This window comes from Anabrus simplex, chromosome 9 (assembly GCF_040414725.1).
Source record: "Anabrus simplex isolate iqAnaSimp1 chromosome 9, ASM4041472v1, whole genome shotgun sequence".
Lineage (NCBI taxonomy): Eukaryota > Metazoa > Arthropoda > Insecta > Orthoptera > Tettigoniidae > Anabrus > Anabrus simplex.
The window spans coordinates 105556222-105579525 of NC_090273.1; the positions used below are offsets into that span (position 1 = coordinate 105556222).

The 23304-nt window shown below is 43.2% G+C and overlaps 1 protein-coding gene across 1 annotated transcript in view; it reads left to right on the forward strand.

The window, feature by feature from the left end:
• The first annotated feature begins 1144 nt into the window (after positions 1–1144).
• Positions 1145–23304, forward strand: part of LOC136881283 (facilitated trehalose transporter Tret1) — a 33955-nt gene continuing 11795 nt past the window's right edge. The window contains exon 1 of the mRNA XM_067154074.2: positions 1145–1296. Within this exon, the coding sequence (XP_067010175.2) occupies positions 1221–1296 (76 nt within the window). The 5' untranslated portion in view covers positions 1145–1220. The remainder of the gene's footprint in view (positions 1297–23304) is intronic.

Sequence of the window (23304 nt, forward strand, 5' to 3'; positions counted from 1 at the left end):
TGGATTCGACACTTTTTTCAATTATTTTTATACCTTGTCCCCCCTGACCCCCACTCCTAAGAGAGCTCGGATGGCTTACCCCCACAGTGCTCGTCTCCGGATAGTAAGTCATAAGTGTACCAAGTTTGACTGGAATTGCTCGAGTGGTTTAGGAGGAGATGTGTCATTTACACACATACATACATCCATTTTTATATATAGTAAGATAGTAAGATTAGAGTATCGTTATTTGTTTTGTTATAGTGTAAATACGCGTAACATTTAGCATTTAACTTATGCACATAGATCACAGATTATTGTCATACTTGCTTATCCGTTACTTTATTACGTATTGTGTTCTGTTTATGCATTGTCTTATAATTTTCAGTTTGCATTTTACTTGTTTCTCATTCTGATTATCTCTCCTTTTACTTTTATGCTCCGGATTTCTTATCTCTTCTTTCTCCTCCTTTTCTTTTGTTTGTTGAGCTTTGCTTTCTTTTCTGTCTTTCTTAATTTTATGTTCTAAAAATCTGTTATTTAACTTAGTTATCTCGTTTTAATTATATACGTGCTGTATTATCCTGCAGTTTACGTGAGTAAGTGTAAGCGAGAGTTACGAGCCCTAACTTTATCACTGCTAAAGTCAAAAATAAACACATAAATAAATATATCTGCATAAGTTCACAGACAACCCACAGACAAATACTGTACAACTCTACAGTAAACAGTTAACTAAGAATTCATAAACTGTTCAGAGAATTCATGTCTTAGAGTTTTAGCACTCACGTTCCAAAATAAATCGCCTTCAAATTTTAGCATTACTTTTAAAATTAAAGATAAATTGCCAAAATATTTTTAAAAATTTTGAATAAAGAAAGAAAAAGATATTTTGTACAGAAGGGCGCAGCATGCCTAAGCCTAGAGGCCTGCACACTCTAAAACCAGCTCCAATTTTCTGCGGTCCAGCAATCAGAAGCCCTGCTAAACATCATGTATCACGCCATTAGGGAATACGGCGTATATTTAAAAGTTAAAAACATGTGCATTGAATAGAAGTTAACGGCTTTTACCGTATTTATAGAGCTTTAGAGACGAGAACAGTGTGTCACAACACGCTGATAAATCATATCACGCTACCAGCATCACATGCACGGAGCAAAAGACGGTCTTCACTTGACGACAATAGGAATGATATATATTATGACGTACTTCACACAGATTCGTGAGACTACCTCAAGATGAGCTGCGTCAAAGTTCAACCGCCGGAGACTCAGACTGTCAGCCGAGCACCCCAGTTCACTGCAGCCTTCATAGGTAAAAGGAAATTTTTGAAAAAAATATTATTCTAAAGATAATCGTTAAGAGTAGCAGTCAAGCACGTTGAGTACCAAGCTGCTACCTGAACGGTCAGGAATTTACGGGGATTTGAGGTGGTGATGGGTGCTACCTAACCGATGTTATATAGCTGTGTTTAGTTTACGTGGAAGGACGTACGTTCGATTGCTTATCAGGAAGTAGAATAAAACGTGATAGTCTGTAGGCCTACTAGATACAGCCACTAGAGTTAATTTTAAATTTTACCAACTTTTTTTATTTCGTTAGGGCCATCTATGGACCACGGTGCTTGTGTTTTAGCTGTTTCTTGATGTCATCGTCGTTGTTTGCCACAATTGGTGTTCTTAACGGTTGGTTTGGAAGCTGTTTTCTTGTTGGTACCTCGAGCTTTTCTGATGGCCCAGTAGTCCTTCATTTTCCGACTAAATTCAATCTTACGTTCCTCAGACCATTTCCTGGTCTCGTCTTTTGGTCTGTGGGTAACTTCCGTGAGGAATGTTACAAAGGATTTAGTTTTAAGAGTTGTATGATAGTTACTCCGATCAGTTATGTCATTTTGATTTATATAGAGTTCCGAAAGGTCCTTCTCCACTTGCTTAATCCACACGAATCCAGTAGCTTTGCCCTTGTTAGCAGCCTTGAAGATTCTATGGGATAACCTATTTGAGTCCATTCTGGATAGGTGTCCGTAGAAAGCCAGTCGCCTTCTTCTATGAGATTTTCTTGGTGTTTATATAGCTCACGATTTGGTTGATACCATCGGCTTCCATCTGGTAAAATTCTTGGACCCACTATTCGTCTCAGGAACTTTCTTTCTTGTACCTCGAGGGCTCTTGGTGGGGTCTTCTTAGTTAAATATATACACTCTGCTGCATAGAGGACTGAAGGTCTGATTACTGCATTGTAGTGTCTTAGTTTGACTTTCATCGATAGATTTTTTGAAGCATATAGTTTTCTACAGTCATGGTAAGCCTTATCTAGTTTCAGTCTCCTGTGCTCAAGACCCGTTTTAGCCGCTATTGAGTGCAGTGTTTGGAGCTGAGTAGTAGCCTCCTGTAAGCCATTTGCCAATAAAGTCAGATCGTCTGCAAAGGCTAGGCATGGTATCCTTAGGTTGTCGGATTTAATCCCCATCCGTAATCCAGTGTTCTCTGGAAGGAAACTCATCCACTCTCTAATGATCTTTTCCAGAATGCAATTAAATAATATGCATGAGATGCCATCTCCTTGTCTCACCCCTTTTTTAATGGCGAAACTCTCCAAGAGTTGTCCTCTAAACTTTACTCTGGCTGTGGTATTGTGCAAGGTGGCTTGCACCAGCCTATTAATCTTTTCGTTAAGTCCTAGTTCTCTTAATGTCTTATAAAGAGTAATTCTGTCGACTGAGTCGTATGCTTTCTGGAAGTCGACAAATATAGCTACCCATTGTCGGGCTCTTGACTTGCTGTATTGAAGGATGGTCTTCATATTTTGTATCTGCTCGGTACAGGACCCCGATGCTCTGAACCCTGCTTGATATTCTCCTAACTCTTTATCCAACTGTCTTGTTACATGGCGTTCCAGAATCTTGGAAAATATCTTATAGGTAACAGCAAGGAGTGATATCCCTCTGTAGTTACTGGGATCTGCTTTGCTTCCCTTCTTGTGGATTGGATGGATAATGGCTGACGTCCAATCATCTGGGAGCCTCTCACTAGTCCATATGTCCAGAATTACTTTATGTATGCTCCTGAAGGTGTGTTCTCCGGCATGTTTTAGCATTTCTGCTACTGTCCCGTCTTCCCCAGAAGCTTTATTATTCTTGAAGAGTTTAATTATATCTCTGACTTCTTCATAGGTTGGAGGAGGGATAAACTCAGTATTAGGGTTAGTTGGTTCTGTAACTTGGAGACGTTCAATAGGTTCTTCTGCATTTCAGAGTCCTTTGAAGTAGTTAGCTAGGGTCTTGGTACAATCGCTGTCATTAAGACATAGGGATCTATCTGGTCTCTGGAGATGTAAGGCAGGGGAAGCGAATTGGGTTGTTTGTTGCTTGAGGCCCTTTTATAGATCTCTATAGTTGTTCCTTACATAATCCTCCTCTGCTTGCTTAATCAGTTCCTGGTTGTGCTTCCTCTTGACCCCTCTTATGATGCTCGACATAGTTTTCTTTTGTGCAATAAAGGCTTGTAAATTAGCTTCGTTCTTATGTGCATTCCAGTTGATCTGCTAGCCGCCTAGCTTCTATAGCTTTATCACATTTTCTGGACCACCACGGATGCTTGTTCCCTTTAGGTCTATTGGAGATTGTTTCCTGAGCCGCTACTGTTATGGCATCCCTAAGTTGATCCCATTTTGTAGATGTGCTAATCCGCTGGGATTGGTTACCCAACCTCCACTGGGTTGCTCAGTTTAGCAGGGACACCTCGTGCAGGTTACGTGCTGGAGTTGGAGTGAAAGAGGCTAGTTGGATTCTCTTCCTGAATCCAATATGTAGTGCTGTCTTCTTTGAGTTTGGTGATATCAAACCTAGGGATCTTCTTGCTTTTTGCTAACATGCCCGTGGTCTTCATTAGTTGTTTCAGGTTCGTTTTAACCAGAGACAGGTAGTGATCAGAGTCAATGTTGGCTCCTCGTATCACTTTGACATTCATAATATCCCTGTGTTGCAGCTTGTCTATTGATACGTGGTCGATTTGGAATTTATCCATCATGCTATTTGGGCATCGCCATGTCATTGCCTTTCTGGGAAGGTGTTTGAAATCTGTGGACATCAAAAGTAATCCATACTTGGTGCAGACACTGATTAAGCGTTCCCCATTGGTGTTGGTTCTCTTATGGGCAGGATGTCTTCCTACAATCTTCCAGTATTTCTGTTCTTTACCGATCTGGGCATTGAAATCTCCTAACAATATAGTCGTATGGTGGTTTGGTACTTTGTCTAGGATTTCCTCAAGGGCATCCCAGTACTGGTTTGTCATTTCTGGGTTTTTCCTGTTAGAGTCATTGCTAGGAGCGTGGAAGTTAATAATAGAGTATCCCCTATTTTTGCATCTGAAGGAAAGCACCGATGTTCTATCGTTTGGTGATGAAAAGTCAAGTATGCTTGTAACCAGTCGATGGTGTACTGCAAACCCAGTCCCAAGAAATGGTGCATTTTCCATTACTCTATTATCAGGTTTCCCTCTATATATACAATGTCCTTGAGACTCTATGGCTTCTTCGTCCGGAAACCTAGTCTCTTGGAGAGCTGCTATACTGCTGTTCTTGTCGTTCAGTACATCAAGTGTGTGCTTAAGCTTTCCAGTCTTGATCAAGGAATTTATATTGATTGTGGCTAGATACGTAATATTTCGTTTCAAGTTTCGTTTAGATCCGACTGGGTCACATGAAGGTGTAGGTCCCCCAGAATCCGATGACCTACTTGTGGATTGTCTACCGCCTGAGGTATTATGTTCATTAAGTTTGTACTTCATGTTTGATACAGTCTATCACACAAGTGATTAGGTTAGGTCACCCGAAGGTAACGACTTGTTAACTATCAGGGTTGTAAGCCCTGAAGCCCCCAGCAATGATCGGTTCACTGACCCATTTTCCGCTGGGATTGGTTACCCAACCTCCACTGTGTTGCTCAGTTTAGCAGGGACACTTCGTGCAGGTTACGTGCTGGAGTTGGAGTGAAAGAGGCTAGTTGGATTCTCTTCCTGAATCCAATATGTTATGTTGCAGATGGCTGGCAACGACGCATTCCACTCCCTTTCGTCCGGAGTCACATGGACTCCCCCCAGGTTCATTCCCGGAGCCAATTATTTATTTATTTATTTATTTATTTATTTATTTATTTATTTATTTATTATTTTTATTTCTCTTCTTTACGATGAGACCTGCTAGGGACCACGTGTCAATTTCAATTCATTCTTCTTTGTTGTTTCCTCTTCCTCTCTTTCCAGTATTCCTTCATCATTGCACTATGCTTTATTCTTCCTTTTCATTTTTCCTTGGATTCCTTCCATTCTTAAAACTTTCTTTTTAAAAATCTCTCTTTCTGTAGTTTATTCTTTTCTTAATTTATTTCTTTGTAAATCTTTCCTGACCTCTTTTAACCAGCTCGTTGTTGACATTTCTTTCAAAGGTACTTGGATATCTGTTTTCATAATCTGTTATCATCCATTCTATAGATATGTACACAAAATAGCAATATCCTTTTCCTTATACTTTCTGTTATATTTTCTATGATCTGGTGTATTTCCTTAGTCTATTACTTCTTAATTTCTACTGTTCTGTTCTTTTCATTGGACCTATGATTTTCTCATTATTCTTCTTTCTAGTACTTTCAGTTAATCTAAACTATAGTTCAATACTAGACATTCACTAGCGTAAAGACATTCTGGTTTCACAACTGTATTTTAGGGCTTTATATTAAGATTTTTAAATAAGAATTCCTTGTTGTAAAAATTCTTAGTGATACCATACGCTCTTTCCATTTTATGTAGTTTTTCATCCATAGATTTTTCTAAACCATTTTCTTGAATTATTTCTCTCCGATGTTTGAATTTACATTTATTTATTTATTTATTTATTTATTTATTTATTTATTTTATTTATTTATTTATTTATTTATTTATTTATTTATTTATTTATTTATTTATTTATTTATTTATTTATTTATTTATTTATTTATTTATTTATTTATTTATTTATTTATTTATTTATTTATTTATTTATTTACACTTCTCCTCAGGCCAACACCTTAAATTTCAGGCAGCAGCTTAATATTCACGTATGATTATATTTATATATTCCAATTTACATTCTTATTCAGTCGTACGCCCTAGTTTTCGATAAAACTAGTTACTGTATTACTGTGAATTTTTAAATATTCTCATTTATTATACTTCTTTCTTTCTTTCTTTCTTTCTTTCTTTCTTTCTTAATCTTTTTACCCTCCAGAGCTGGTTTTTCCCTCGGATTCTTCGAAGTATCCCACCTCTGCCGACTCAAGGGCAGTGTCCTGGAGTGTGAGACTTTGGGTCGGGGGATAAAACTGGGGAGCAGGACCAGTACCTCGACCAGGTGGTCTCACCTGCTATGCTGAACAGGGGCCTTCTGGGGGGATGGGAAGATAGGAAGGATAGACAAGGAAGAGGGAAGGAAGAGGCCGTGGCCTTAAGTTAGGTACCATTCCGGCATTTGCCTCGAGAAGAAGTGGGAAACCATGGAAAACCACTTCGAGGATGTCTGAGATGGGAATCGAACACCCCGCTACTTAGTTAACTTCCCGAGGCTGAGTGGACCCCGTTCCAGCCCTCGTATCACTTTTCAAATTTCGTGGCAGAACTGGGAATCGAACCCAGACCTCCGAGAATGGCAGCTCATCACACTCACCATTACATCACAGAGGTGGACATTTATTCTACGTTACTCTAAAATATGTCATCCTGAGAAATAAAATTAATAACTGTATGAGGGGAGCATGGGATTTGTAGAATTTACGAAGGACAGTGCCAACTGGAAAATTTTGGGATACGTTATTTTAGACTGAGCTTCTTCATCGTCGGCATAGCCTTTTCTTCAATGACCTGGAGTCGGCACTTTATATGGACCTAGCCAAGTTTTACGGCCGGACATCTTTCCTGACGCTAAATCTATTTGGAAGGATGTATTCACTACTACGAGTTTCTGCGATGGTTCGTAGTGTGATGTGTTGTTTGTAAATAATTAAGTGCATTAAGACGAACACAAATACCCAGACCCCGAGCTAGAGGAATTAACTATAAGCAGTTATAATATTGCGACCCTGCTGGTAATTGAACCCGAGGTCCACTAAATCGAAAGCCACCACTCTGGCCATTCAGTCAAGGACACTGTTTTAGACTAACATTCGAGTCATTTTATTAGGGTTCTAAATGAGAAACGATATGGAAATCACCCCGAAGGAAACGATGAAAAATCTTTTAAGTACCGTAACATGCAGGATTTTTGTCGAAACTCATTGTGTGCCAAGAAACACCGAAATTTGTCCCACATGCAAGTGAAGATACACTATTACGTGAATTAAACCATTATGATAATGTGGCTATTACGGTTTCGGTGCAGCTCCCATAAGTCAGACTTTTCGAGGAGTGTGATCAGAGGCTGCCATATACAGTGTAACTTTCTTTTGATGATAATAATAAATAAAACCATAAATAAAAATATATAAATAAAATTACTCAAAAACTTAATAACATTAATAAGCATAATTAACCGAAATGTCCGTAGTATGGGCGCCAGAGTTCACCAGAATGGATCCCTCGAATTTAGATAAGAGCATGATAAACTGTATATCCCAGGGCGTGTACATAATGCTGCGTACTGGTACATCTGCTGCAGGCCTTACCTAACCTCCTGAAAACGACTAATTAGGTAGGAACTGCACCTAGGTTCATCAATAACACTGATTCTAAAATAGCTAACTATATTCTTAACAAATTCCGTGCATGAGCACCTCACCAACATACAACATTATACATATAATACACACATAAAATATTGCTGGAAGACTCCATATTTACAACAACAACAATAATAATAATAATGAAAATCGTGGGAAAACGAAAGCGAGAACTAAGTTAAATAGTCCGATGAACACTGTACATGTATGAAGATAAATACCCTTCAGTGTCTCTATATCAATTCGACTTACCGATTCTCATAATCGGCAGTTATCACATCACACAGATACTGTACCTTGTACTACTGTGTTCACATATTTTAACACTTGTAAAGATATTTACACACGTCTGTCGATCCTCAACATAAATTTATGGAAAGTCTGAGATAGCTTTCACCAACATATAATGCTAGGCCGCCACAAGTGCTACAATACTTAATGCGCAAGCACTCTCCACAATCATCCACTTTCCACAAACATAACAAGACTACGCTCCACGAACGTTTGAAGTCCAGTCCATTGCAGCCGTGTCACTCCAGTACCGTGTATCAGCACCACTTCCTTCCCGTACAGTGCGTCAGTTGTAGTTGTAGTTGCAGTTATCTTCCTTCTCGTTCCTTTACAATCACCTCTACAATCACCCTTACAATGTTCCTTACAATGTCCCAGGTTGCCGCCGTATGATCAACCTTTATAGACATCAACATCCCCCTCCACTCAGATGATACGTCTGGATTGGTGCTTGCCAGCCAATCATGAGTAAACCTCTTCTTTCTCCCAAGTTATAAACTACTTCTTCCTCCCAAGACAATAACAAACACTCGGGAGTTTTACATGAATCACCAAATTTTCCTAATACAACAACAAGCTCATCTCATCAGGCTGGGATATATACATGACTCATGAATTTCCCGACACAAGTACATCACAACAAGCACTGGGGCAGCCATATGACTCATTCAAATTACCAGAGTTATTAAAGCAATGTTTTCCCACTCATGCAAAACAAATTGCTCATACCTACATATGTGGATATCTTCCAGCTTATAAATATAAATGACAAAACATACAAATGAAATACCGATAATAATAATAATAATAATAATAATAATAATAATAATAATAATAATAATAAATCGAATACTGACAATAATATCTCTAACTTCTACATATAATTCGGGGGTGTGATATATGTACTATCGCAACAGGAAACTGGTGGTGGATGTAATGTTGTGTCCGGATTGCAGGAAGGTTGCGGACAGCATGAACACCCGGACCTGACTCAAGGTAATTAACCGTTCACGGCTAAATTTCAATGATCCGGCCAGAAATCGAAGCCGGTACCCTGAGGGCCGAAAACCAAGACGCTGAACAATTAGTAATAAGATATTATATTTTACTTACTTAATCATGCTATAATAATGTTATTGATTTTTACATCCCATTAATTACTTTTACGGTTTTTGGAAACGCCGATGTAATTAAAAGAAATAAGTTTCATAATGATAGATCCGTATTGAACTGTGATTACAATAGAGTAAATTAATACATTATTTTGGGTCCACCTTTTCAATACAAAATGTAAATAGTTTAAATTACATAGGGACTAGTTTCGACCTAGTAATAGGTTATCATCAGCCTGAAGTAAATTAAAGCGTAAATATCGAAGAAAAAATAAACAATGTAAACACAAGTACAGTCTTTTTAAAAGTACATACCATGAGGGATATTGAGCAGCAATATATTAAAAATAATAACTCTTCCAATTGACGAAGCACTGAGCGGAAGTTATGTTGTTTATTTATGAATAAAGTTCAGTGCGCCGTATAGCATTAAAAGTCCAGTGTGCACTAAAAGATGTTATAAAGAAGAATTATCAGTTGAATGCTGGCTTCTTGAGTTTGTTGTTGTATATTCGAAGAAGTTACGTCAGCAAACTCAAGAAGCCAGCATTCAACTGATTTACGCTTTAATTTACTTCAGGCTGATGATGACCTATTACTAGGTCGAAACTAGTCCCTATGTAATTTAAACCATTTACATTTTGTATATTCGAAGAAGTTACGTCAGCAAACTCAAGAAGCCAGCATTCAACTGATAATTCTTCTTTATAACATCTTTTAGTGCACACTGGACTTTTAATGCTATACGGCGCACTGAACTTTATTCATAAATAAACAACATAACTTCCGCTCAGTGCTTCGTCAATTGGAAGAGTTATTATTTTTAATATATTGCTGCTCAATATCCCTCATGGTATGTATTTTTAAAAAGACTGTACTTGTGTTTACATTGTTTATTTTTTCTTCGATATTTACGCTTTAATTTACTTCAGGCTGATGATGACCTATTATTAGGTCGAAACTAGTCCCTATGTAATTTAAACTATTTACATTTTGTATTGAAAAGGTGTACCCAAAATAATGTATTAATTTACTCTATTGTAAACGCCGATGTACCGGAATTTTGTCCCTCTGGAGTTATTTTACATGGCAGTAAATCTGAAATACATATTTGAGATCTGCTTTGTTTGTGTGTAAGCGAGTGCGATGGCATTACGGTTGGATATAGCCTATGTGTAACATGTAATGTGCCTTTTGTGTCTCCGACCATATACAATTTAATATGAATTTTATAAACTATATTAATTCAGTATAGCTAGTATGCCAATATATTTGGTAATATGTCATGGTAACTACCGGACCTTTAAGATTTTGACCTAAGTGATGATATTATTATTATTATTAATAATAATATTCATCATCATGTGTCCGCCGGTGTGGTGTAGTGGTTAGTGTGATTAGCTGTCACCCGCGGAGGCCCGGGTTCGATTCCCAGCTTTGCCAAGAAATTTGAGAAGTGGTACGAGGGGGGGGGCGGGGTCCACTCAGCCTCGGGAGGTTAATTGAGAAGAGGGACGTTCGATTCCCACCTCAGTCATCCTCGAAGTGTTTTTCCGTGGTTTCTCACTTCTCATCCGAGAAGTACCTAACTTAAGGACACGGCCGCTTCCTTCCCTCGTCCACTACCCCCCCCCTCCTCCACATGGCCCTTGTTCAGCATAGCAGGTGAGACCGCCTGAGTGATGTACTGGTCCTCCTCGCCAGTTGTATGCCCCGAATGAAAGTCTCGCGCTCCAGGACACTGCACTTAAGGTGGGAAAGGTGGAATCCCTCGCTGAGTCCGAGGGAAAAGCCAACCCTGGAGGGTAATCGGATTAAGAAAATGAAACCTACAACCTGTTTTCCAGTTATTGACCGGGTCAGGGATGGAATTAATGAAGCCCTCCTCTTGCAGCGTGGATAGGAATTGTGTCGACTGCCGAAGCCTGTCGCACTCCTGTGGGGCAATGATTAATGAACGACAGATTAAATGAAATTATATTGGATAGTTTTGCTGGAATGAAAGATGACAGGGAAATCCGGAGTACCCCGAGATACCCAGCAATACACTCAGTAGCGTAGCCAGGATTTCAGTTTGGAGGGGGGGGGGGGGGCATTCATTCAAAATTTTATTTTGATAGGTGTCCAAACTTCCATAGTTTAGGTGGTGTAGAATACCGAAAAAGAAAATGGGTGTCCTTGGATCCAAGTAAGAGTGGTGGATTCGTGCGGATTCCGGAAGCTAATAGTACTTTTCTTCTTCTTCTTCTTCTTCTTCTTCTTCTTCTTCTTCTTCTTCCCAAGATATTCCCACATATGTGGGGACGCGGGTGCGAACTGTGTCGCACATGTGGATATGGCCCTGTTTTACGGCCGGATGTCCTTCCCGACGCCAACCCTATATAGAGGGATGTAATCAGTGTTGTGTGTTTCTTTGGTGGTTGGTAGTGTAGTATGTTGTCTGAATAAGAATATGTTGGGACAAACACCTAGTCCCCAGCCAGAAGAATTAATCAGACGCGATTAAAATCCCCGACCCAGCCGGTAATCGAACCCGTGACCGTCTTAACTGAAGGCCTCAACACTGATCATTCAGCCAATGAGTCGGACTCCGTAAGCTAATATTAATGTACATTATATATAAAATGCTCAATAAAAGTACATTCGTTAAAACTCCTGGGGTGTCTGGACTTCTTGGGCGACAACCCCGTCCCCCGGCTACCACTGTCACTCCCATCCCAACATAACTGCAGCATTTGATATATTCCGAGTACAAGTGAAATGAATGCAAGAATAAACAGTTTGAGTAAGGATGCAATATTCTGGTTTAGAATAAATCCGGTAAAGTTATTGTAATAATGGTCATGTGATAAGCCATAAAGAAGTGACATTTTATACAAATAATGCGGCAAAGATATATACACACACGTCCAATACAGGTTTCTCGTCCTTCTTGTCCATGGCTAGATGATGAAGGCAAGAGAATGATGGCCCACCGTGACTCGTTATTTCGACATTAATAACAAACCCTAGATGACACAGACTTCGAATCTAACCGCATCTTAAGAAATCGCACAAAGCAGTTAATAAGAAATTTTAAAAAATGTATATATTTTCGGAATTTAGCTAACAACTTAAATTCTAATCGCGCACGGGACCAGCTTAGAGCTCTGGGAATAGGAAAACATCAACAGAGACAGACAACTCCTGACATTCCACTTGACAAACTGAACGATTACTTTAGTAGAATAAATAATCAACCTACCCAAATTAACTGCACAGACTCACCGCCCTCTCCTCCAGCCAATCCACCATTCACATTTCACAGTGTCACAGAAAATCAGGTTAAAAGGCTTTGTGCCCAATTAAATCAAAGACTACAGGTGTAGATGATATTCCTATTACTTTTATACATAACATTATGGGTGCTATCTCGCCTATGCTGACACACATACTGAACTACTGTTTACTAAACGGAACTTTCCCTACTGTCTGGAAAACAGCCAATATTATATCGGTACCTAAGAGTTTAGACCCACAATCACCCTCTGACTATCGTCCTATCACACGAAACAAATACGTAAAAAGATTTTTGGAGTTCTTCACCCTCTTAAACGGCAGAGGGATGTATTTCCATTTGAGCAACAGGCCAGACGAATACAGACACTCATTCTCCCTATTCTTGATTATTGTGACAGGAAATAACACACATGACCTCTGTGCTGACGATCTTCATACATCGACACTGCAAGACAAGATATTAACAGGGATCGCCGACGACTCAGTGTACTGTATATGCACAACGAAGCTCTCTTATACTAAACTGCAAAAAAACTCAGACAATTATAATTGGATCACGAAAATTACTGAGCTGCTCAAACAATGTCGCAATCCTGCCTATCCTACTGATTTATTCCCTACAGTAAAACGGTTTAAAATTCCGGCGTAATGATGAATGAAGCAGTTGATTGGTCTGATCACACGAAACAAATACGTAAAAAGATTTTTGGAGTTCTTCACACTCTTAAACGGCAGAGGGATGTATTTCCATTTGAGCTACAGGCCAGACGAATACAGACACTCATTCTCCCTATTCTTGATTATTGTGACGTTGTTTTAGTTGAGATGACGAGAGAAGAAACACTTAAACTTCAACGAGCACTGAATTCCTGCCTGCGATTTATTTACAATATCGGGCACGATGTTCATATCATCCCTTACTATCAGGCTGTCTCATGGCTGATGTCTGATAAACGTCGGCAGCTACACACTTTAACGATGGTGATCAGAGTGGTAGCTGAAAGTCAGCCAATGTATATTTCTTCTAAATTCATCTTTTTATCATCATTTCACAACTTAAGTACACGTTCTAGATTCATTCTTTCTATTTCACTGCACCGCACAAATAAAATTAATAGATAATTTGTGGTGACTGTTGCCAGATTATGTAATTCCCTGCCAGTTCAGGTCAGAGCAACTAGCTTTTTAAAATCACGATTTAAGGTTACCTGCCGAGACTACCTGCTGAGGACAGCTGACTGAATGGTTGAAGTATGAATGTGTGCGTTCCTGAGGATTAGCCATTTTTAAAAGTTTTTAATATTAATTAGTTCTAATATTAATTTAGTAAGTAATTTATTTAAATTTATTTTCAGTTCTATTAATTTATGTAGTTTGAACTATTTTAACTATCTCAGTATTTTACTTAAGATTCTGATTAGTATGTGGTTAAGTGTACGAGAGGGCCTGGAGCCCTAACTTCGCCACTGTACTGAAGGCACTAATGAATAAATAAATAAATAAATAAATAAATAAATAAATAAATAAATAAATAAATAAATAAATAAATAAATAAATAAATAAATCATGTAAAGCGTATGGGCATAGGTATTTTGTTAGTTGGTAAAGAAAAATACGTGTTACAACATATGCTATGTAGGGTTTACCTTGTCCTATTAGTTTCCAACGCGGTTAGGGCCATGCAGCTGTGAGCTTGCATCCGGGAGGTAGTGGATTCGAACCCCACTGCCGGCAGCCCTGAAAATGTTTTTCCGTGGTTTCCAATTTTCACACCAAGCAAATGCTGGAGCTATACCGTAATTAAGGCCACGGCCGCTTCCTTCCCACTCCTAAGCCTGTCCTATCCCACCGTCGCCATAAGACCTATCTGTGTCGGTGCGACGTAAAGTAAATTGTTAATTACTTTCCTCGCAAGCCTGGGATGCAGAATACAGTAGTATAAAGTTAGAGTTTTGTGACGCTAATATTCGTATGTATAATTTTTATTAACGTGTCAGAAACCAACGACACTGAACTGATGCCATTTCAACACCGTTTTAAGGGTTACCGATCCAAGCCGGGGTTTGAACCTGCGAACTCGGACTCAGAAGGACAGAGACACAACCAACTGAGCCACATGAAAAGAAGGTGTTTGTGGTTATTGTTATAAATAGATGCAGTTAGTATTTTTACAAAGGTTTTATGAGGAGCGTTTATTAAGGCGTACGTTTTCTTGCTGTCCTAAATGCACGAGGCCGGACAAAAGAACTAGATGGAAGCTAAGGAGCCTTGCAGGGGTGTCGCTTCCTTCTCTGTTCACTTTTCCAAACCAAACTCCATGACGTAACAGCCCCGAAGCGCCATCGCCTACCAAGCGACGGCTGTTCAGCCCGGAGGCCTGCAGATTACGAGGTGTCTTGTGGTCAGCACGACGAATCCTCTCCACCGTTATTCTTGGCTTTCTAGACCGGGGCCGCCATCTCACCGTCAGCTATCTCCTCAATTATAAACACGTTGGCTGAGTGTACCTCGAACCAGCCCTCAGATCCAGGTAAAAGTCCTTGACCTGGCCGGGAATCGAACCCGGGGCCTCCGGTAAGAGGCAGGCACGCTACCCCTACACCGTGGGGCCGGCTGGTTACTTTTAGGTCTCCTTATTTTCGAATTTGACTTAAGGCATCCTGCATTCGATTCCCGGCACTGACAGAGTTAAGAAAGGCATGGGATGGAGAGGATACAACCTTCTTTTTGGATGCAGTAGAGTTTTCCTTGAGTTTCCCGTAATCGAAATATGTACGGCCTGGAAGGTAGTCACCTTCACGGAGTGTAGTACCAAAGTGGTTCCTTTTTTAAGAAGACAAATTAAATAAAGATTCTGCTTCCTCACAAACGAAGAACGATATTATCAATTTTACGAACAGTTTCAATAATGCAGCCGGTGTATGTTATGAGTACAGAAGCTATGATTGCACATGGTAACAATCAAAACCAACAATATCTACTGAAGATCCGTCACCGCACTCGGTAGGACCGGCTTTCTTTTTATATCCACCGGGCGAGTTGGCCGTGCGGTTATGGGCGCACAGCTATGTGCTTGCATCCGGAAGATAGTGGGTTCAAACACCACTATCGGCAGCCCTAAAGATGGTTTTCTGTGTTTTCCCATTTTCACACCAGGCAAATGCTGGGGCTGTACCTTAATTAAGGCCACGGCCGTTTCTTCCCACTCTCAGCTCTTTCCTTTCCCATCGTCGCCATAAGACCTACGGTGCAACGTAAAGCAAATTCTAAATTAAAAAATCTTTTCACAGCCCCTTCCAAGGAAAAGTATTATTCACACTACTGGCCTGGACTGAAATTTTTGTGGGTACGCCACTGCATCCACTCACCATTTAAGGTACAAGGTAAGTCCGAAGAATGGTTGGATACTCAAAATACGCCACCATAAATGATGCGGTTCTGGCTCAAAAGTGTAAGGAAACGTAAGGGACGGGATCTAGTGTTTTAAGTAGAAGCCGTATCGATAGAACGTGACTTCCCATTTTAAAAATGTTTCATGTATCGACTTCGATTCAAGCCTGGGCCGTCCTGATGAGAAGATAGAACCATTGGAACTGAGTTATCACGCCCGCCAATTACAAAATAGTTACCCGCACTTTTGATGGTGCCATTTGAGGTTCCAATCAGTCCCCGGACATTTGACAAAATATATAGGCCTACCTATCGAACTTAGGCACGACTCCGCGATTGTCTTGCTATTTTAAAAGTAAAAAAAAACTTTTTCTTAACTTACCGCGGATGCACATAGTGTTGGCTTCTCAGTGACAAAACGGTCCCTCTTCAAAAAAGGTTACTTATATGGCACAAAATGAGGAACTAACGTGAAGCTCACAATCCTGTCACAGTCTTCCCAACGCTGCAACTTAAACACAGCACATCTCTCAACCACGGTACAACCCGAGGATCCCTAGGACATTGTTGTTTCCTGGAACCGATATGCAAAAGCTGACACGATGTTGTAAGCCTGCAACTGTTTCTGGACGTGGCCCCCCGTTATCTTGGTGGTCACGTTCCGGCCCCCTACTGAGTAATCCCCTGCTAATTGCCCCTTTCTTCATGTCTTGACATTTGTCAACACACGGTTACATTCTCAATACTGAGGCCTCTACAGGGAAATATCCCCGCGCATCAAAATCCTAAGTGTCTTCCTTTCATTCAAGCAGTACAAATATGGAGAATTATGTATGGCCGTATTGAGCCCTGCTAGTAGATTCTTGTCGCTACATTAACTTAACATTTCGGCGTACGTTTTTAAGTTGTTCATACCGTACGTAAAACAACGGCTGATCTTCGCTCTAGTTTCAGGAAATATTTGGGGGGGGGGGGCCACTGCCCCCTCCCCTTGGCTACGCCAGTGCGTACACTCCGTGACTGCGCTGAGTCAGTTGCACCATCTCTCTGCGAACCAACGAGCTAGAATAACATAGAGGGGCTGTATACCTGACATCAGCGCTCTCTGCTTGAAGCAAGTTGATAAGGGGCAAAAGGACGAGGTGACTGCCGAAGTGAAAGGACGTACGTGCCTCTCGCTTCACTTTCTCTCTCCTTGCCAGGCGCTCAGTACTTCTAGTGCTAACCAGGCAGCTGTACTTATTAGTACGACTTCGGAAGAGCATTTGTCTGAGCTGAGCACTTCTCAGTGCTCGCTCTTTCTCTTTCAGAGTTTGTTACAGGAGGACCAGGATGGATAACCAGGCGGATACGATGACAACCCAGGAACGGGCGGTGGCGATCGGGCACTTGCTCCGAGATCTCTTCACCGGCATGACACCGACACCGGAGAGCAACACGGAGCCGCAGACGCTGGAACCTGTGCCGGAGACCCCGGCACCCGAGCCGGAGCTGCCGCAGGAGGAGCCGGAGATCGAGGTGGAGACGGAGCCTTACAGGGACGGGTGTGACCCCCCCTAACGGCTTCTTCTTCTCCGAAGGCTACACCGACCCGGCGCACGAAGCGCTGCTCGTGTACTACAGGCCGGGGCGCCCTGTAACTTCTGAACGGGGCCTCGTCCTGGACAGAATGCGGCGCCCTCGCCGAGGAGGCAGGATCATCTCGACAACCATGGCCGCCGAGAGCTTCCTACCAGGAGGCCTCATCATCAGGCATCACGACCAGGAGCGGATGCGCGACGCAGAGAGGGAGCTTTCTTCTCTGTTCCAGGTCATCCGTCTACCAGGGAGGGACGGAGTGCCAGGGATGAACACCGGCGCAGTCAGGGCCGCGACGGAGACCAGGGAGACGCCGAGGAGGCTAAGGAATAGGGCGGTTAATACCGACCTAGTCCTGGCCACCCAGTCGGCGACCAGCGACGCCACCACGGAGGTGGGGCATGAAGCCCTCTGGCGCCGCGACTGTGCGACTTCAGTGGAGGAGGACGCCCCCTGGCGTTCTGAGGCTGCTGTCCAGGCCCAGCCTGCCAGCACGTCTATCGAGCTGCAGACCTCGATGTGCGCCCCACAGGACAGGGAACGCAGTCAAGCGTTAGCACCGACCGACGCCGCCGCCGCCAGCCAGGAGAAGGAAGAAGACGGCGACGCAGCGGAGCCATCAGCTACCCTGGGGTCACCAGGCCGGGAGGAGCGTCATCAGGACGAGGCCTCTTCCCCTGCCGAGAAGACACGCCCGGGAAGAAGAAGAAGACGACGCCGGACCACGAAGCAGAAGGCGACGCCGGCCCACCAGGAGAGGGCCGCCCAGCCGCAACCCAAGACTGCTCCCAGGACAGCAGTCAACCGAGGAGCCAATCAGGAGAGGACCTCAGCGAGTAGCGGCAGTCAGGTGAGAGTAAAACGTCCCCCTCAGCAGCTCTTGCAGTGTTTCCGCTGTCTAAGGTGGGGCCACCGTCAAGTTAGCTGTGGACTCCAAGTGAAGTGCAACCGCTGTGGTGGTGATCACCACTACACGGCCTGCGCAACATTTAAGGAGGCGCCGGTGTGCGCCAATTGCGCGGGGGGCCACCCGGCCTCCCACCGCAGTTGCCCAGTCTACAGGGCCATGGCGCGGGCAGAGAGGAGGGAGGCCCGGCGCCATGACCCACCCCATTCCAGGAGGCCCCCGCCTCGGCGGGCTTGGCCTCATTCTCCGGGATCGGAGACTGGGTACGAGGTACCCCAAGGAGGTGGAGCCATGCGGCAGGCCCTAGTGGTACTCGACGCATGGCTCCGCAGCCGGCAAGGACCGCGCTAGTCCCAGCAGTGCCCAGACGGACTGATCCCCAGGCGATGGAATGGCGAGGAATTGGTTTATGTTTTGTGCATGTTACCTGTTCCTAACTAACACAACCTCTGGTCTTTTTCCAGCCCACATCCTTGCATGTGCTATCAAAAGATGTCAGGTTTTACATGTAGGCTCTTTCTTCTTTCTGCCTATGTGGTTGTTCCCTGACCCTTCAATACCATACTTCAACACCATATACCTAACACAAACTCTTGCCGTGGTAGCGAGTCTGACTCGGAAACCGGCAGATACTCCTTGTAACACTTCCCACTCCTCCCTGCTATCTCTTTCTTCTTCTTAGAAATAATAGCATGTCGGAGGCCATGTAGATTAAGTCGTTGGTCACGCGGGGGGAGCGGGCTTCGGGGGCCCCCCCGAAAAAAAAAAAAAGATAAGGGGCAGCCATGTTAATGGTTGTCAAAACAAAGCGAATTGGCGCGAGAGCATATGTTGAGGTGACAGGGTGATCGTGCATGCCAATTTAATTCCCTAAGTTTTAAGAAGTGAAAAGATAGATTCTCGCTTTCAAGAATGCCAGCCGTAAGCTCAGCGTATGGTTGTACTAATCGGAGTAATAAAACCAAGGGTATATCGTACTTTAAGTAAGTATTACTGAATTATAGCCGAGATTCGTTTTTGTAATTTCTGTTTGTAATTAAATCCATTTTATTGTTTACTTAGCGAAAGTACGGATAGCCACGGTAATTATTTGTCGAATTTTGTTTCAGATTTCGTTTAAAGAACAAGGAATTAACTGAACAATGCGCTGTGAGGGCGAAAAGAGATAAATGGTATCCCACTCAATTCAGTTGCTTATGCTATGTACATTTCCAGCCCTATTTAATTTTCATTCACATTTACAAATAAAGGAAATGGAACGCCCACCACCAAGAAAACGTAACCACAAAAAATCACTTATTTCGTTCAAACGTACACCAAGTATGATAAATACAGCATTTTACTGCTATTTTTGAAATGTATACAGCCTTTATTGTAGATGTCTGTTGCCTTGGTTTTTAAAACTACGCCACACTTCATAATGGACAACTTTCAAGGTAGTTATCCCAGTATGATATGGTAATGGGAGAAACATGATATCCCCCCTATATTATAATAAATAATTACACAAAACGATTATTGTGGTAAAGTATTCATGGGCCGCCTCTGTGGTGCACTGGTTAGCGTGAGCAGCTGCCACCCCTGGAAGCCCGGGTTCGATTCCCAGCTCCGCCACGAAATTTGAAAAGGGGCACGAAGGCTGTAACGGGATTCTATCAGTCTGGGGAGGTCAACTGAGTAGAAGTGGGTTCGACTCCCACCTCAGCCATCCTCGAAGTGATTTTCCGTGGTTTCCCACTTCTCCTCCAGGTAAATGCGGGGATGGTACCTAACTTAAGGCCACGGCCGCTTCCTTCTCCCCCCCACAAGGCCCCTGTTCAGCATATCAGGTGCAGCCCTCCCTCACAGTTGTATCCCCCGACCCAACGTCTCACGCTCCAGAACACTGTCCTTGAGGTGGTAGAGGTGGGATCCGTCGCTGAGTCCGTGGGAAAAACCAACCCGGGAGGGTAAACAGATTAAGGAAGGAACACAGTAGGCTACTCATGAGGATGCAATAATTTTAAAAATATTAACAGAATGAGGTTGTAACCTATTATAGGTCCCTATGATTTTAAGGTTTCCTGTCATAAATATTTATGTCCATCGTTTTTATTCTAATTTACGCTTAACCACAACAGCCAAGCAGAGTAACGCTCTTGTTCCGATTTCGAGGCCTTTCGTATGTCAGTGTGCGATGATTTCGAACTACCCTACAATCAACTGATCGTGATGTTGGCCTCGTGCCGCAATATGATGAAGTGGCGGTATTCGCTTTCATGCTTCAAGCTTTCGGCAACGGACTTTAATTCTCCCCCAGCGATTCTAAAATGCGCATTTTCTACACTTTTCGTCATTTAAAGGCCATGCCTCCTTGCTTGTGTGACAACAGGAAACATGGCGGACGTTTGTTCTATTAGGTTCACCCAGGCAGCGCTTCCGCCTCTCTATGTTATTCTAGCTCGTTGCTGCGAACTATTCAACCTGTGGATCACTGCCTCAAGATTGGGAGTGTACTAATGTAGTTCCTATTTTCAAGAAAGGGGACAAAGCGCTCATTGACAACTATCGGCCAGTGTCTCTCACATCCCACGTATATAAATGTATGCAACTACTGGTAGCCTCTAATATACGGGAATATTTCCGACAAGGTAATCTGCTAAGTGAAAGCCAGCACGGTTTTTCTTCCAGAAAGATCCTAGTTCCTGTAATACTTCATTAACAAAGGTTATTGATGACGACTTTTGTCAAAATTAAGACAGATGAATATTAGGGGAAGTGTACTGGCATGGCTGCGATCATTTCTTGACGGCCGAACTCAACGTGTTGTGTTTGATGGAGTTCGATCTTCGACCGTTAAAGTAACCTCGGGAGTATGTCAAGGCGCCGTCTTGGGACCTATATTATTTAATGCATTTGTCTCTGATTTACCTAAATATGTGACCTCAAACATAGCCCAGTACGCTGATGACACTGTAATGTACAGAGATATACAATGTGCAGATGATTGTCTGAAGCTGCAGTCGGACTTGGACACTTTAGCGGTGTGGCGTTACGTCAACGGTCTCGACATTAATGCTGGCAAATGTAAATACATTAGGTTAAGTAGGTCTCGACATCCAGTAGAATGTACACTGACTTACAAATGTCATGGGATAGTCACCTAATAGCGTGTGGGGCGTCCTCTGGCCCTGCGAACTGCAGTGAGACGCCGTGGAAGTGAGACGACAAGTCTCTGCTAGTCCTCTGGACGCAGCTGACACCAAATCGTTTGCAGAGCGGCCGCCAATGCTGACCTGTTCGTGGGTGCAGGATCCATGGCACGGAGCCTGCGTTCCATGATATCCCAGATATGCTCGATAGGGTTCACATCGGGGCTCCTGGGTGGCCATGGCAGTCGTTGGACCTGCGCTGCACGTTCCAGGAACCATTCCCGGGCGACGTGGGAGCGATGTAGCGGCGCGTTATCATCTTGAAACACCGCAGAACCGTCTGGGCACTGGAAGGCCAAAAATGGATGGAGATGGTCTCCGAGCAGCTCAACATACCGCGTACCATTCAACGTCTCTTCCAGAACAACTAGGGAGCCCATTCCATACCAGAAAAATGCATCCCAGACCATAACAGAAACACCAGCGCCCTGGACCACACCATCGAGGCAAGCAGGATCCATCGCTTCATGTGGTCTGCGCCATACACGGTGCCTCCCATCGGCATGGTGCAGTTGAAATCGTGATTTGTCCGACGATATCACGTTACGCCATTGTTCCAGTGTCCATCCCTGGTGACTGGCAACAAATGCGCGTCGTTGTGCCCGATGACGTTGGGTTAACAGTAGCACCCGAGTGCGGCGTCGGCTCCCATACCCCATAGAACCCATGTCCAATGGGAGACGTGTCTAGCACGGCCTGTGTTGAATTGAGCCGTGATTTGTTGCACGGTTGCCCGTCTGTCACTATTGACAATCCGTCTCAGATGTCGCCGGTCACGGTCATCAAGGGTGGCTGGACGGCCAGTCGTTCGTCTGTTGTGGACGGTGACACCCGCATTCAACCATTCACGATAAACCCTGGACACGGTTGATCGTGTGAAGCCGAATTCCCGCACCACTTTCGAAATCGCACTTCGCATCCGTCGGGCACCCCGTTCGAACGGTGTCAGCTCACGACGACGTCCCATATTACACCTGTCACATGCACACCCACTGCTCACAAGGTGTCCTATACATATGCCGCTGGCACAGGGGGCGTGTGGTGCGCAGACAACACACCTGAGCATCAGTGCTCCGCTATCCCATGAGATTTGCTCAGTCAGTGTAAATATAACATTAATAATGTGCATATTGAGCGAGTTAAAGCCATGCATTTGTTATGAATAACCATTTCTGAGCAACTAAAATAGAACACACAAACAGAGGAACTGAGATGCAAAGCTGCCAGGGTGCTCGGTTTTATGCACAGAAGCCTCCGTGGTTGCAAGTCGAATGTTATACGGACGGCTTACCTGATACTAGTGAGACCTATACTAAAGTAATGGTCTACCTGCCTGGCACCCTACCACTGCAGCTAACCTTCACAAACTAGAAGGAATCCAACGTCGCGCTGAACGACTAATTAACAAGAACAGCTGCCTGCCTTCTCGTCCGTCAATCGCCTCCTTGTGTAAACAAAGCGTCATCACCTTCTTAAAGGCTTCGGCCACAGTGCAGGCGGCGAGCGGAGCGTTGCGTTGTGTGGCGGCAAAGATGAGACTCAAACCTGCGTTAGCAAATGCATGTGTCCATAGTGCCAGCGGCGCGTCATTTTGGAGGGGAAGTTGGCTCAAGGACAACGCTGCCTGCCGCCAGCCGCCTACTCCTGTTTGAGATTTCAGCGGCGCCGCTCGCAATGACTGTTCGTGAGTTAACAGGAGAGGAGATGAGTTAATTTCTGAAGTTCAAACCTGAACTTTCCTTTGGAACGACAGAGAGAACAACTTCGAAAACCTAACAGCGACAAGGGAAGCCTGGAAAGAGATTGGAACGATCTTAAATGTACGAG